The sequence below is a fragment of the Nanorana parkeri genome, unplaced genomic scaffold (assembly GCF_000935625.1).
Source record: "Nanorana parkeri isolate BGI_ZX_2015 unplaced genomic scaffold, ASM93562v1 scaffold146, whole genome shotgun sequence".
Classification (NCBI taxonomy): Eukaryota; Metazoa; Chordata; class Amphibia; order Anura; family Dicroglossidae; genus Nanorana; species Nanorana parkeri.
This window is the reverse complement of record NW_017306414.1, coordinates 276,265-292,464: the sequence shown is the minus strand read 5'-3', so window position 1 is coordinate 292,464 and position 16,200 is coordinate 276,265. Positions and strand designations below refer to the sequence as shown.

Sequence of the window (16,200 nt, the reverse complement as noted above, 5' to 3'; positions counted from 1 at the left end):
TATATATATATATATTGGCTATAGTTCCATATTGGCTGTCTTCAGACTAAAGCAGATGCTTGAGGCAAATCATGCTCTAGGTAGGCAAGTAACTGTGCTGGATTTTCATGGCAGGTCCTTACTGCCAGAAGTAGTGATGAGCTTGTGCTTGGTGCAAAACCAGTTTGCCTGAGTTCGCCCAAGCCTGCTCAAAACTGTGACCACCACCCAGCCCACCGGCCCAATCAATGCCAGCAGTTGCAAAGCCAGATAGAAAGAAGTTAAGATGGAGATGCCTAAGTTTTGGATTGGCGTGCTCAGTCAGGTATTATGGACATGAATGTACTTGTACAAACACAAGAGAACTCTCCGCATCAGCCCATGCCAGAACATTTGTAAATAATCTGATGTCTATAACAAGTTTAGGAACATTTCAGAATAAAAGAATATTTCCAGAAAAACTCAATTAGATGTGCTAAGGTTGGATATTAAAAGGCACACTCATGTCACCATCTCAGTATCATACATGAGTAATCTCTCTGGCAGGTGGGAAGTTGTATTCGATTGCTGCAATAATGAAAGGAAAGTCTAACATGTCCTTGATTCATGGCCAGCAGATCCCCTGACTAGCTGAAAGGGAGTGTAGACTTTGGGAAACTTCTTGGCTCCCCCTGTGCAGATGGATAAGGATAGGCAACAGATGAAGCAATACTGCTTTTGACAGAATATTTGGGGTGTTGTCAAGGTAGCTTTATATTTGTACATCAGCAAATATCAGTAATAAAATTAGATAAATGACATACCTGTGGACCATCCTCAGGAACCTCAGTTTCTCCATGGGACGTGGGAAAACCTGTGGACATCAAAATAAGAAATCATTGGACTTTTCCCACTCATTTCTGTATTATATAGACCTAAAACAATCAAATGCTACTCTACTGGCCTTTGCAAATAAAAGTAGACTTACATTCAATCACTAAAATCCCACCTAAGCTTTAAAGGAGAACTATGAGTTGAGTGATTTTCAATCAACCTCATAGTTCGAGCTGACGTGTGACTATGAAACTGTCACTGGTCGGCTCAATAGATCGGGAAGTGAGCGAACACATACCGGCGTTGGCTCACTTCTCGATCCTGTCACTGCAGAGAGCCGTGACTGTCACTCACGGCTCCCCGCAGGGATTCCCCCTCTCCCCTGTCCGATCCTCCAGCGCTGACTGGCGGAAGGGACTAGGGAGGGGGCGGGTACAGCTGGCCCTGCCTCTAGATAGGCAGAGCCAGCTGTCACTCACGCAGATGGGTGGATCTCGACAGTAATGTCGGGATCCGACCCGGCTGCGGCGGTCTCAGTATACCATGAGCTGTAGCTCGCGATATACTGAGCTTTGGGTCATGGGAGGACGCTAGTTTATGTCCTCCCGTGACCCTTATGACAACTATGGGGAAAAACACTTACCCCAAAGTTCTCCTTTAACATGTTAAGGTCATCTCAGAAAAAATTTTTTTTTTTTTTTTAATTTGCAGCTTTCATGAAATTACCAGATTATCTTTCCATGAACGTCACTTCCTTTTCTAGGGTGACAACGCTCTGTCCCTGTCTGCTAATTGTTCTCTTGCGTTTCCACTCTGTCACATGGACTTCCTATGGAAACTACACGTAGCATTTTCATCACACATTACACACAGGCATGGTCCACTGGTGTCACCATCAGGAAACCCACCATAAGAAATGCCATGCAGCCATTATTGGAATACCTGCATGTAGAAAGAAAGTGGCTGCAAAAAAGCGGCAGGATATTAGCAGCATGGAGATGCAACAAAGGGTAGAAAAAACCTGAAAACACATATTTAATTAAAAATGTCAATTGTTTATGATACGCCATGCTTCAACAAACTAAATGTCATTCAGTTTGGATTTAAATATACTTTAACACAGATAATTAAAAGACAGTACAACCAAGATATGCAATATCGCAAGGGTGGATACAATGATCTGCAATTCAGAAGCCAGTCTGTCCAATGCAGGACCTAGCAGAAAGTATTGACAACTAGAGAAAAAACGCAAACGTTATGAGCCAGCCTTTAATTTTTAAGGAGCTGTGGTTACCTGGCTCCTGGGATTTGTCTTGCCCTGCCATAATGGGGAACAAATGGTACACCAAGCTTTTCCTAGGAGGCAACGTTTTAGAATTGCTTACTCATTGTGGGCATGGAAAATGCATTTCATCCAAAATATTAATGCTAGATTAAGAAGCACAGCGTATTCTCAGAAGTATACCCTGAAATTTTTCTCCTTACACAAGCATTTCCCAATAAAGTGGACCTATGCTTAAAGTGACATTAAAGCATACATTTTTTTTCCCTCCCCCAAAGTTAGATGTCTCTTAATCCGATCTTTTTCTTCCTTACTGAAGTTTTCTTCTGTCCCTCCAGCGCTGCTGCGGGTCTCCGATCCAGCGCTGACTCCTCTGTGCTTGCTGGTGCTTCCTGTCCCACGGTGTCTGCATGCGGGTGCACGCTGTCCATAGACTTACCTTGTGTCTCTCCCCGTCTCCCGGCCGAAAATCTGAACTGCGCATTCGCCCGCCCCAAGATCCTTTGCGGCCGCCCAAGATTTTTCAGATTTTCAGACGGGAGCGCGCGGTGAAGACGCAGGTAAGTTTAAAACCTGTTTGAAAGGGGGTTTTAAGAAATACATTTTTGCATATATCTACTGCTTGCTATCAGTAGATATATGCAAAATAACCGGAGGGTTTAATAACCCTCTAAAATCTAAAGTTTGACTGCAACAGGGATTCATTAGCTTAACCTTCCTGGCGGTAATCCCGAGTCTGGCTCGGGGTTAATTTTCAGCACCAAAAGCGGTAACCCTACGAGCCCTGCTGTGTCCTCCGGCCGATGACGGCATCCGTCTTCCGGGTTCCCTCCATTGCAAGCACCTGCCTCGCAGGGGGGTGGAACCGGCGGGAAATTTAAAAGTAGAAAAATAGAAAGAACAAAAAGAAACAAAAAAAGAAACAAAAAAAAAAGAAACAAAATACTGAGATAATCAGACCGCCAGGGAGGTTAAACCCACAACACAAATCAGTAAAAATGTTTTATCTTTATCTGATTAGAAGGACCAAAGCACTGCACATGTGATAGTGCCTAGGCACACTCTGTTCTTCAAGGCTCACAAGAGTCTTAAAAGGACAGGCAGAACATCTCCATCAAGAGTCTGATGGACAAGTACTGCTCACTCCTTCCTCTGAATACATTGAAGGTGTTTTCAGCAATATGAAGAGCTGTTCTACACTCAATGTGCAATAGATGGCAAGCGATCTGGGCAGCAGCAGAATAATTACTGTCAGCACACTATCGTTCACATCTAACTTGTCTCACACTGTCTGTAGGATAAGGTTACCTAAAACTGGCCACACACCAATAGAATATTGTTAAAAAACCTCATTTTTGGAATGTTCGTTCGATTTTCTAATAGGTAATGAAGTCAAATTGATGATAATTTTTGACTGCAGTGACAAAAAAAAAAATCTAAGGAACAGGATGGAATATTTTTCTCGAAGGAATCATATGCTAACAGCTAATGTGGATATATACAAAATCTTCAAAATTTCGAAACACATTCTTCCAGTCTCTGATGGCATTATCGAATGCTGATTAATTTTTCTTTGTATGAACGCTCCTACGAAAATCTACTGGTGTATGGACAGCTTTAGTCTAGGTCCACATTAAAGGAGAACTATGGGGTAAGTGTTTTTCCCCATAGTTCTCCTAAGGGTCACGGGCGGAAACAAACTAGTGTACTCCCGTGACCCAAAGCTCAGTATACTGAGACCGCCGCAGCCGGGACGGCACCCAGCTGAGTGATTCACAGCCGGCTCTGCCTATCTAGCGGCAGAGCCAGCTGTACCCCCTCCCCCATCCGTTCCGCCAGTCAGCGCTGGAGGTTCAGAGGAGGGGGAATCCCTGCAGGGAGCCGTGAGTGACAGTCACGGCTCTCTGCAGGGACATGATGGAGAAGTGAGCAAGCGACGGTATGTGTTCACTCACTTTCCGATCAATTGACCCGACGTGTGACAGTTTCATTGTCACACGTCGGCTCGAACTATGAGGATGAGTGAAAATCACTCACCTCATAGTTCTCCTTTAAAGTCACATCAGAAAAGCAAAGGAGTAGAGGAATAAGGTGTAATAATTACCTTAATCCTTGCTCCAGCAGGTTAACTCCATTTGTGCGACCAGTCCTTGGCAGCGTCTTTTTTAAGGCACTCTGGCCAGCAGTCGCATCAAGTACAATGCAAAACCACTAGTGTTGTATTGTCTGTGAGGGCACAGAGGGCCTGCCCACGTCTCAGAGCGTCGGAGGGAAAAGCGCAAAAGTGTGCCAGAGTGAGGAATAAGGTAAATAACAAAGCCTTTTCCTCTACCCCAAATGGCACATACAATGGAACATCCCTACCACACAAACTACACTCAGGTGCCAATCATGTCTGACGCCAATAAACTATCAGTATGTTTCTAGACTGCGAGTGTGTTAAAATAAGCACATGCAGGAAAAAATAAATATATATATACACACACACACACACACATACATATATATACATATATACATACACACACACACACCATATTACCAAAAGTATTGGGACGCCTGTCTTTACACGCACATGAACTTTAATGACATCCCAGTCTTAATCCGTAGGGTTCAATATTGAGTTGGCCCACTCTTTGCCGCTATAACACCTTCAACTCTTCTGGGAAGGTGTCCACAAGGTTTAGGAGTGTGTCTATGGGAATATTTGACCATTCTTAAAGAAGCGCATTTGTGAGGTCAGGTACTGATGTTGGACGAGAAGGCCTGGCTCGCAGTCTCCACTCTAATTCATCCCAAAGGTGTTCTATGGGGTTGAGGTCAGGACTCTGTGCAGGCCAGTCAAGTTCCTCCACCCCAAACCCGCTCATCCATGTCTTTATGGACCTTGCTTTGGGCACTGGTGCGCAGTCAAGTTGGAACAGGAAGGGGCCAAATTGTCCAAGATGTCTTTGTATGCTGATGCCTTAAGAGTTCCCTTCACTGGAACTAAGGGTCCAAGCCCAACCCCTGAAAAACAACCCCACACCATAATCCTCCCTTCACCAAACTTTACACTTGGCACAATGCAGTCAGGCAAGTACCGTTCTCCTGGCAACCTCCAAACCCAGACACGTCCATGGGATTGCCAGACAGAGAAGCACAATTCATCACTCCAGAGAACACGTCTCCACATCTCTAGAGTCCAGTGGCGGCGTGCTTTACACCACTGCATCCGACGCTTTGCATTGCACTTGGTGATGTAAGGCTTGGGTGCAGCTGCTCGGCCATGGAAACCCATTCCATGAAGCTCTCAAACGACTGTTGTTGTGCCAATCTGAAGGCCACATGAAGGTTGGAGGTCTGTAGCTATTGACTCTGCAGACAGTTGGTCGACTTCTGTGCACTGTGCGCTTCAGCATGCACTGACCCCACTCTGTCATTTTACGTGGCCTACCACTTTGTGGCTGAGTTGCTGTTGTTCCCAGTTGCTTCCACTTTGTTATAATACCACTAACAGTTGACAGTGGCATATTTAGTAGCAAGGAAATTTCACGGAACACCCGAATCCAATGATTTGGAGAGGTGTCACATAGTTGAATTAAAGATCACGTTTAAAGTGAACCTTTCCTTTGCCCATTTAGGGCAAAACAACCTCTTCCTTTGCTGCACCGTTGTTCCGTTCACCACCGAGAGATGAGGAATATAGCCAATATGGAGTGACAGGTGGCTCACCCAAGAGAGAGTGCTGGATCAATGCCAATGTTACACCGGGAATCCATAGCCCTCTGTTAGCTATAAATCCAGTGACTTCTAGTTTATACAAGACTGAGGGTGGCTGAATGGAGCAGCAGGGTAGTGAAAGAAAGGTCAGCATGTTCTGCTGGGGAGGAAAGGCCAAGTTAAAGTGAAACTGTTACAATTCCCTATGTGCAATGTTTCTCTTTAAGCCAGGGATGGACAAGGAGCCAGGGAGCCTATGCCCGTAAAACATTTCAGGAGGCACCCAACTTGTGAGGTTTTTTTGTAGTTCTTGTCAATGGGGCTGGGATCCTAAAATAGTCCTGCTGGCTCCTGGATTAGACAGACTGGCTCGTAAATCCAATATTAATTTGTCCGCCCCTGCTTTAATCATACTTCCACCAACAATGTGGATTTTAGTTTTCTAGGTGTATTTGTACACCAGGGGTGTACAAATAAATATAGAGTTTAGGAGCAAGCAGGATTTTTTTAGAAGGCAGCTCCATTACAACAAAGGCAAGTGTAATTTGTAGGGAGCATTGGCTAGTTTTCTTGGTGTATTTGTACACCAGGGGTGGACAAATGAATATAGAGTTTAGGAGCAAGCAGGATTTTTTTAGAAGGCCGCTCCATTACAACAAAGGCAAGTGTAATTTGTAGGGAGCATTGGCTACCTAACTCCTGAGAGTTGTGCAGCCCTGTTCTATTCTACACTATATAAATATCTATATATTTAGACACATAGACCTAATTTCATGCTCATTTCTGGCCCAGCCTGCCTCGGACACAATTATAGTTTGGCTCTAGAGATTATGCACAGTTGTCCTTTGGTTTCCCAGTGATAGCAAGCTATTGGAGTTGTGAAACTGAAGACATACACAAGAGCAATGGAGAGGGGGGTGGCAAATTACTACAACAGGTTTTTCGGTTTTGGTTGTTTTAAAGAATTGCCAACTAAGTTTGAATAATGCTGCCACATCTGCCTGGTTTTATATCTTTGTTAACACAGAATAAATTGTAAATGTGGACATGTTAATAATATGGCATCACTTTGGTAACCATGAACCTCTATAGTGAACAGGGGTCACTGAAGTAATGTTGTATCATTGAGGTAACCAACAGTGGTTACAATGAATGCACAGCAATACTGACTGCATGGTATCACTATGGTAACAAGGTATTATCCAGGCGGCATGTTATTACTATGGAAACCCGGAATCACTGTGGTGACACAACATGGCCTCATTCTGGTAACTTGGCATCACTCTGTTAATGCCTTGTCACTCACTAGAGAAGCATGGCGTCATTGCTTGCACACAAAACTATGTGAATGTGACATCAGTGTGGTAACTCAGAATCACTATGGGGACATGACAAATGCCTGCATGGCATCACTATGGTAACAAGGGTTTCCTCTGGAAGCAATGCTAAACTTTGACACTAGTAATATGGCATTATGAAACAACGCCGTGCCCTTAGTATGTCTTCCAGTGAAACTAAGTCCACTTTAAGTTCAGCCCATGGAGCCATTCTCTCTAGACTCAGCCCGCCTCACTCTGGCTATAGAAATATGGTAGAACACTTTATAAATAAGAAAAGCACACAAAGAATAATATAAAGGTCAAGTAAAAATATATAATCTAGCATCACTTTTTCACTGAAGCCATTGCTTTTGCATGGCACTCAGGGAGCTAACATTCTGAAAATGAGAGTTCAGCAATGGCATTCTCCATGATTCTCACAAGAAAAAATCCCTTTAAAGCAGAAGTGCAATACCTTGAGTGAGATCTTCAAGGGCACGACGTATACCCCTATCAAAAGCTCGAGCATCTGCAGGGCTCTGGAATGTGAGGCCAAATTTCTTATCTCCAATCCTCCAGTGGTGGAAAGTAGGGGTGACTTTATTATAGACCAGTTCCTTCTTTAGCACACACTCCAGAACAACCTAGGGAAAGAAAAACAGCTATGTTTAGACTCACAAAAAGGTATAAGCAGAGGTGTGCAGCCATATCTGCATCACTATCTGTGTTTGCTTATATCTGCGTTTGCTTTTACTGGATATTTGGCTCTCCAGGGCCGGGGGGTATACTTATCTGCAGGGTCGTGATGAAGCAGGGGCATCCACATTGGGCGCTGTGGTGATGGTGGGTGCATTTTGGAATCTTTACCTTGGGTGTGAGACCTTGTCACCAGCACTGTGGCCCTGTATGCACATTGGTCAGTTTACTGTGAGTGTGCTTGGGTGAAGACATCAGATTTTTTTTGTAATGTTTTATTTTTATCTTATTGTATTATTACATCATATTATTAGATTAGATTATTTTGGACCGCCATTTATTTTGTTTACGAAGGGAATTGGTATTTGTATACAAAACATATTTACTATCTTTTTCTTAATCTGCTGGTTGTAGACAATATATATGTGAATATTTATTAAATTTTTTTAGATTTATAATAATTTTTTTATCATACTTATATTTAGTTGTTAGCTTTGATGAAGGGAGTGTGTTTTTGCCACTGAAATGCATTGGCTGTTTTACAAATCATTAAAGCTATTTTTAATTTGAACTGGAGCTCTTTCTTTGGTTCATGCTTTGAGTGGAGTTCCTGGGTACTTATCAGAGGGTAAGCCCTGTTTCCATGTGAGACACCTAATCAAAACCGGTGAGCATTCCAAATGAACGTCTTTCACCTTTACTGTTATGTATGAGTAAACATTGAAATTCCAGCACCTCCTGGATGTATCCCTTCGGAAATGTCTGCACATTGGCCAGTTTACTGTGGGTGTACTTGGGAGAAGACATCAGTGTAATGCCTTAATAAAGGTGAAATGTTTAAGTAAGAGCTCCATTACCTTGACTGTCTCACAGCATACGCAATCACATTTTACAACGAATGTACAGTGTTTCAATGACTGCAGTGCTAAACAATTGTTGTGCTTTTCTATTCTTTTTGTTTTTATATCAATAGGGAAAGGGAGTCCAATACAGATATCCCTCTAGTGGCTAATCTGCAAATCTTTATACCCAATACAATAAAAAAGTAGGGAAGGACATGCAAATTGTGAAAGTCGCAGCAAAAAGTAACTCAAAGCATGTGCTCACGCTCAATACATTACTCTCCATCTTAACGTATCTGTCCTTTATACAGATACTAAATGTCCCATGCCAGCTTGAAAGGACTTTGGAAGGAAGCACATGGTTGTTCTTCATGGGCATGTCATACTGTAACTCTTAATGAACCCAACCAAAGACCAGAACTGCTGACCAGATCTCGGAGAGAGAACATTTTGGCAAGGAAAGGGTGTTTGGGAGATTAGAACACAAGTGAGGAACCACATATAGGCAAATTCTGACTACAAATCGAAAAGCCATTGCTGCTCTGGCAGCATTTGAAGAAGACAACCTACGAGTGGGTGTCCATGCTAGAGCACCCGTGTAAGCCACTGCAAGTAGCTGAGAAAGCATGATCTATTTATAGCGTCAACAATTTCCGCAGCACTTTACATTCGCATCAGCTTACAATCTAAGGTCCCTTTCTAACATGCATATATACAGGGCCAATCTCCCAACTAGCATGCCTTTGGCATGTGAGGGGAAGCCGGAGCACCTGGAGGAAACGCACACAAGCACAGGGAGAACATGCAAACTCTTTGCAGATAGTGTCCTGACCAGGATTTGAACATGGGATCCCCAGTGCTGCAAGGCAGAAGTGCTAACCCACTACACCCCCGTGCTGCCACATTTGAGGAGGATAAACTAGAAATGTGTGCCTATCTGTGATTTACCAGACAGATACCTGAATCAGAACCTCATCTGGTATAAATAGCAATAGAGTGACTATAGACAGACAATGATAGTTTTCGGGAGAACAGACTGAGAGCCTGAGCAAAAGGCTGAGAGAACTAGCCCAGCAGGACGGCTGGGTCTGGAGCAGTGTTGTCTGGCTAAAAGAACAGAACGTACTGTTTGACAAACAGCCAGAAGGCTGGAAAATCTTTGTTGTTGTGTTGTGCTGAATACTCCTGAACTGGGTAGAACATTCTGTTATTCTGCTTTGTGGATGAATAAAGGCCTGAAAGTCTAAAAAACAGCCTAAATAAAGTGTAAGAAAAAAACAAAAAAAACATTTAACACATGCACGTGTCCTCATATTGTATCTCTTTAAAAATGCTGCAGGTACAGAAAATACCTCTTGATCCTACCAGAAATCCATTACTGTACATTACTGTAGTAAGCTGACAACAAATCCCAAGCAACGTTGCCAGCCCCTCCTGAGTTCTCCCTTGCTGAACTACAGAACACCTTCACCTTTTGTTATTATGAAGAGTTCTATAGTCCACCAGGGGGCAAGCCTGGCCCTGACAACACTGATTGGGAATTCAGTGCAGCAGAGGCTGTGTTGTTTGCTCACTACAGGAAGTTAGGAGCCAGAACTTGTGAGTGAGGCTGCAGCGGCTCATACAGAGGACGACACTCCAACCATTAAATACTGTGGTATGCATTTTTCAGGCTCAGATTTCAGGCCATTCAGAAGATACCAGTAATTGATGATATAACTGAAGGGTGAGCTGGGTATTGAAGATGAATGTTAGGGTATAATGATAATAATAATAAAAAAAAAAAAAGCTGTGTCTGCTGTACGAGCTTAATGGGAAGTGTTTATGTTTAAGGGCCCATTCACACCACGTCCGGATCATCTCCAGACCAGACTGTTTCCGGACCCAAAATGCATCCTAATGTATTCCCTAATGTATCCCTGCTATTTCTAACCTCTGTTCACACCAGCGCAGTCCGTTCCAGACCAGACCAAAAAAATACTGCTCGGCTTAATTTTGTCTGGTCTGGAATGCACTGGAACCCATAGAAACGCATCGTAAACGCATACAACTGCAAGACCATTTTAAGCTTGAAAAGAAAATCGTCCGAATGCTGCAAAATCGAGGTAAAACGTGGCAAAAATCAATGCACTGCGTTCCAGATCTGGCCCGGAAAATGGTGTGAACCTGCCCTTAAAGAGTTCTGTAGATCTTTGATTTGGGAAAAATCTCGATGTTCTGTTTATAACAAATATAATCCTCAGTCTTCTCTTTACCGACGGATAATAAATAATACAGTGCATATATTTGACGTTCCGCATTAATAAAGAATGAATCCTTTTCCTGTTTTTTCCACACTTGTACAAAGCTCTATCATATCAATATAATAGGCTCTACAATACTTTTTGAAAGAACTTTTTCTATCTTTAAATCCACAAAAACAACAAAAAAAGAAAAGTAAAATATTACAAATGACAGTCTATTATAAACTATTTATTTCTATGATGTACAGGAAGACGGACACAAATACATTTACATAGGTATACTGCAATAATAACATTTCAGCCAAGCAGTCAGTCATTGTAGTCAGTAGTTTGCTGTCAATATGAGACCCAAGCACTACATCAGCAGGATGCAATGTGAATTTATTTCTGCTTGATAGTGAGAGATGAGATGGGGGCATTGCTATGACTTCCTGCAGACTGGCTGGAGCCCAGAGCAGGAAGGTGACAGTAATAATGCAGGATGTGTGGAAGCAGCATGAAGTCTGACCTGACACTCTCTGGCCTCCTGCATACGGTAGATGCTGCAGATGGTCCCAAGAGGAGGCCTCTTTACTTCTCTCTGAAAAAAATCAATACCCCTCTAGCCTCTGGAGGTCACATTCCTCTCCTTAACACTGCAGCACAGCCAGTGAATGGTAAAATACTCAAATTCACAAAGTCTCAAACATTACAGCTTTATCATTGTGTTATTTAAATGTTACAGAGTGGGCATCAATCCCACAGTTTTTTTTTTTTAGCAAAAATATTGTTAATCCTTTAAAGAGCCTCTAGAGAACAACCCTCCATCCACCGATTACTTTATTGTGCTCCCCCCGATTCTCCGTCAAAGCCCCCAGGAAATGCATTGTGCTTCCAAGTATGCCAGACCATGTGACCCCTTCTTTCCAGGATACATTGCTTTAGCCTAAGAGGGGAACCACCAAGTCCAAATACTGTCACGTGGGGGGAGGGGAAGAAGTAATTAATCCTGTGTAAGCTCCAGCATAAAGCTCACACAGGGTTTGGACTATGGTCTCCAATGAGCACTTTATGCGGAGAGGAAGGGGGAGGATCACATGATCCCCCGTATCCAGAAGCCCCACCTATTTACTCAGGGCTTAGGCCGAGATGGATCCTGTCTGCATCCGAGCACGGACACCCGGACCCACGCAGTTCGGGTGTCCGAATGACAGCGTACGGCTGCGTCCTCCCATAGGGAAGTACGGGCTGTTGCGTGCAATTACAGGCAGCACCCCTCACTCCCGGGAACAGCCCAATATGGGCATGCACGCCGCATGGATATGTACGGCCCGAGGTTACGCTGTGCGAATGAGGCCCAAGTATTCTCTATTCTGTTACGCTGAAACTCTACGTTATAAGGCAGAAGAATTGTTCTCCATGTATTCGATTCTGGACACTTTGTATGTGTTTTGTACCTTATTTATATCAAGTAACTCATTGGTGGAGCATTCATTTTACTGCTTGCTTTTATGGATGATTTTTTACACTGTATCAAATATATTTTGTATATTTTTATATATTCGTGTTATTTATCTGGAAAGTCCATGAATGTTGCTTTAGGCATCATAAATATTTTGTGGCCGAGTTGTCGATGTTAGGATGTGGTGTATAACAAATGCACGTCTATGATGCAGCCCTGATGGTTACAGTATTCTCTTCCCTAGTTATGTTCTTTTCACTAGCGCCGCATAATTGCTCCAAAAGAACTTCCAGACAAGTGTAATGCAATGTACTACATGATCCCCTGCCGGAAGAGATAACAGGAAGATGATTCAAGATTTCAGTGATATTGTCGGCCCATGTGCAGTCTGAGCAGAGTCTGGGGATCGTGGGGGGATGGAGTCACCAGACAAGGCCGCAGTAAGTGAAACCTGCTTCTTGCATTAACCAGATCACTACATTCACTGATGGGAAAGGCAGGATGAGTCCCAGCTGGTAAAAAAGCAGCCACTCCAGCAAGGCTGAAAAAACCAAGCTTTGTACAGAGGCCGGGCTAATCAATACGTCCTGCGTACATCCATAAACCGCACCACCGGGCTGTGCATGACAAAGGACAATGTTTTTACCATCCTGATTGTGTAAAAAAACATGAATATGTCAAAAACAATATTTAGAATCAATAGGAAGAATAATAGTTACATTTCAATAAAGATTGTTGTACTTAAACCAAATATTTGTATTCATGTGTATTACAGGAGTTCTAAAGTCCCAACACATACTATCCTGTTATCACCTCAGCATTGTAACAGGAATACATACTGGAGTGGTTTTTGATAACACAATCAAAGCTTACTTTAAAAAATCCCTTTTATGTAGTGAGTGCTGCTTACAAAAACTTCCTGGATTCCCAGTGTGCTTTGTGTCCCTTCCCTGCTGCTTGATGTGATGCAATCTCAAATTCTCAAGACTACACATCCCATCATGCATTGCTTCCAGCAATCAATAACAATGTTGCGTTGTTCAGACTTTGAGCTGTAGCTCAGAAGGCAGGCATTGCGAGAGTTGTCACACAAGAAAGTGCATAGTCACAGAGCGGAGTGAAATTGTATCAGCTCATCCTCTTCAATAAGTAACTTACAAACATCTTGCCTGAATTGTGGGGTGCTTCTCTCTGGAGTGTCCTGTTTTCTTTTGAATGGGTTCCACCTGCAGAGCTGCGTCATCCACTCAAAGATCCATTCACAGGGATCTTTGAATGGAAGACTACAGGTCCCATTATGGCACTTGTAGTCCATCGATTGCTGCCTCCAGTCCTGTAACCGAAGGTCCGCACTTCGGTACAGACAAGGGTTGGGGGAACAGTCTGCAGGAACCAGAGCATTGCAATTGCAATCCACCAGCATCCTGTGTTTGTGTGTGTGTGTGTGTGTGGAGGGGGCTGACACTGAGCCGGGGTGCTCTAAGCCTTCACACTTGGGGGAGGGGGGGTAATAGAATTAGGACTATTGCACTGCTTTTATAAATGCGGTGCAGGACTTTCTAAGATAGCCATGATGCCAGAAAAGGGTCACAAATGCTATTCAGACTGGCCCTTTAAAGAACACCCAGTGAAAGTCTCCAGAAGCTAACAGGTAATAATTAATGTCTTCATCCAGCAGAGTAATATCAGATCACACTCTATGTCCTGGATCTCCTCGGCTCCATCTCCCAAACACTGCCAGCAAACCCCATTTGGCTTGGCGCCTGAATTTCACACGCCGCTGGCTTCAACATGCCAGGAGTGAGCTGATTCATGCAGAATCCTGGGGCTTTCATCCACTAACAGTCTGTCTCCTCCAGACTCATTATCCTGTACCGGAACACTGCACCGTTGTCATGGAGATCAGAACTCTGTAACAGGCGCGGTGACCAAGTACAACAGGCACATGTTTTCAGAGCAGAAGTGAGATGCACGACGATGACAGCCATACACAGCACTCACAAGGAACAGAAAGACGGCAAGATAGATTACACTGACAGCCCTGATGCATACACGCTACAGCTGGCCATACACGGCTAGATTCCGCTTGTTCAGTGCGCAGGCTGAGCGAGAGAAAATCAATCGACTGTTTAGCCTGGATGGAGGAATCTGCACTGACGTCTACTGTATTCAATAATGATTTATTCATGATTCCATTTGTGTCTTTTATATCTGCCCAGAGTTCAGCTTTACCTTGACATCAGCCTCTTACAGCAGAGCTCAGAGAAGAGGAGGGAGAAGCAGCACAAGGAGGCAATCAAGGGTGTTGCAGTGCAAGGAGAAAACTGATTATCGGAGCGAGCAGAGTCATAGAGAAAGGAGCTTGTCAGAGCACTGCTTCTCTTTTCACTGTTCACTCACAGGGAGAGGGTGGGGAGGAGACCTATAAGTGAAAGTGAAACTGCAGCAGAGAAAGATCAGGCCCTCTCTCCTATTAGGCAGGATTGTGCTGTGGGGCAGAGCTGTGTAACTCTCAAGACTGGATGGACATATATGAATGCCATCCCTGTATTTTGGTGTTTGCCCCGGGTGCATCTATAATCAAACCCGTGCAAATTCATAGCAAAACGGTCATGGGAGAAATAATGGAACTGCCAATGGCTACTTGTTTTGTCATGACCAGTTTCCTCTACTTTGGCTGAAATAAAGTGGACGTATACATCACTCTATACAATTGTCATCTGCAAGTTATTTAGGAGACTGTATGTCCAAATCCAAAAAAGTGGAAACTGCGAATGTTCCTGTACTGAAAGGACAAGAATTTATGGCTCTGAACAGATTCTGTCTTATGACTAAAGCTGTAACCATGAAGACAATGGAAGCGCTGCCCACAATTAGCAGTGGCATTACAGCAGCACTTTGCATTTTCTCGGCTGCAAGGAGGAATCATACTGGCATCTGAGTGATAATAATCATGCCAGAGAAGCTATTAGGACCAATAGGGTTCCTTTCAGACATGCACAGATTAGCAGTACTCTAAGCAGATTGGGTCCAGTAGCTATAAGCTTAAAAAAGCAAAATTTAAAGGGCTAGTTCATCTTTGATCGATCAGGCAATGCAGTTCTTAGCTTGGGATGTAATTACATATCCCCTAATTCCCTGTGCCACGCAGGATACTGACACAGGACGGGCCAGGCTAAATGCCTGAAGGGACAAGAGAGGAGATCATGAACAGGAGGACGGGGCTAAGCATGTCAATGACAGGAAAAGTAGATCCGACAATATCTCATCTGATGTCTGTGCTCTCCTAATAATTGGTCTGTCCTATATTATATACAGGACGGCCACAATTCTACTCAGTGGACAATGATTTAGAAAGTACGGAGGTCTCTTGGATGTACTATAAAGTTAACCAACTAAAGGTGAACTAACCGTTTAGGTGAATTCTCTTATAGTAACAGTGTAAATTCAGACCCAAACAGGAATAAGAACTCTCCCCATCCTCCACATGATAGCATAGGGTGCCGCACTTAAAGGAGACCTCCAGGCATATGCAAGCGTAACCCTTGCAGTGGGGCTACCCCCGCACTGCAAGGGTTAAGTGCTCATTATGGTCTAGCGCAGTAACGGCTAACATTTTTCAGCCCGAGTGCCCAAACTGCAATGCAAAATCATTTTATTTATCTCAAAGTGCCAACACTGAAAATAAGTTTGGAATTGTGTTTTAGTTTGGGCACTGGGGTTTAAAAAACGTTCAGCATCACTGCCTTAGGCAAAATAGTGAAACACACATATTCCAGCATTTAAACATTTTATTTTTTTCTTTATATTTTTTTACTACTTTATTTTTTAATTTTAAACTTTTTTTTTTTAAATTATTTTTATTTAATTTTTTTACTTTTTT

The 16,200-nt window shown here is 43.2% G+C and overlaps 1 protein-coding gene across 1 annotated transcript in view; it reads right to left on the bottom strand.

Annotated features, from left to right (window-relative positions):
- The window catches only part of SPRED1 (sprouty related EVH1 domain containing 1), an 81,655-nt gene that overhangs the window by 21,770 nt on the left and 43,685 nt on the right, over window positions 1–16,200 (bottom strand). Inside the window, exons 3-4 of the mRNA XM_018554202.1 lie at window positions 7,571–7,739; window positions 783–832 (exon numbers count right to left, since the gene is read on the bottom strand). Coding sequence (XP_018409704.1) covers window positions 783–832; window positions 7,571–7,739 — 219 coding nt within the window. The remainder of the gene's footprint in view (window positions 1–782; window positions 833–7,570; window positions 7,740–16,200) is intronic.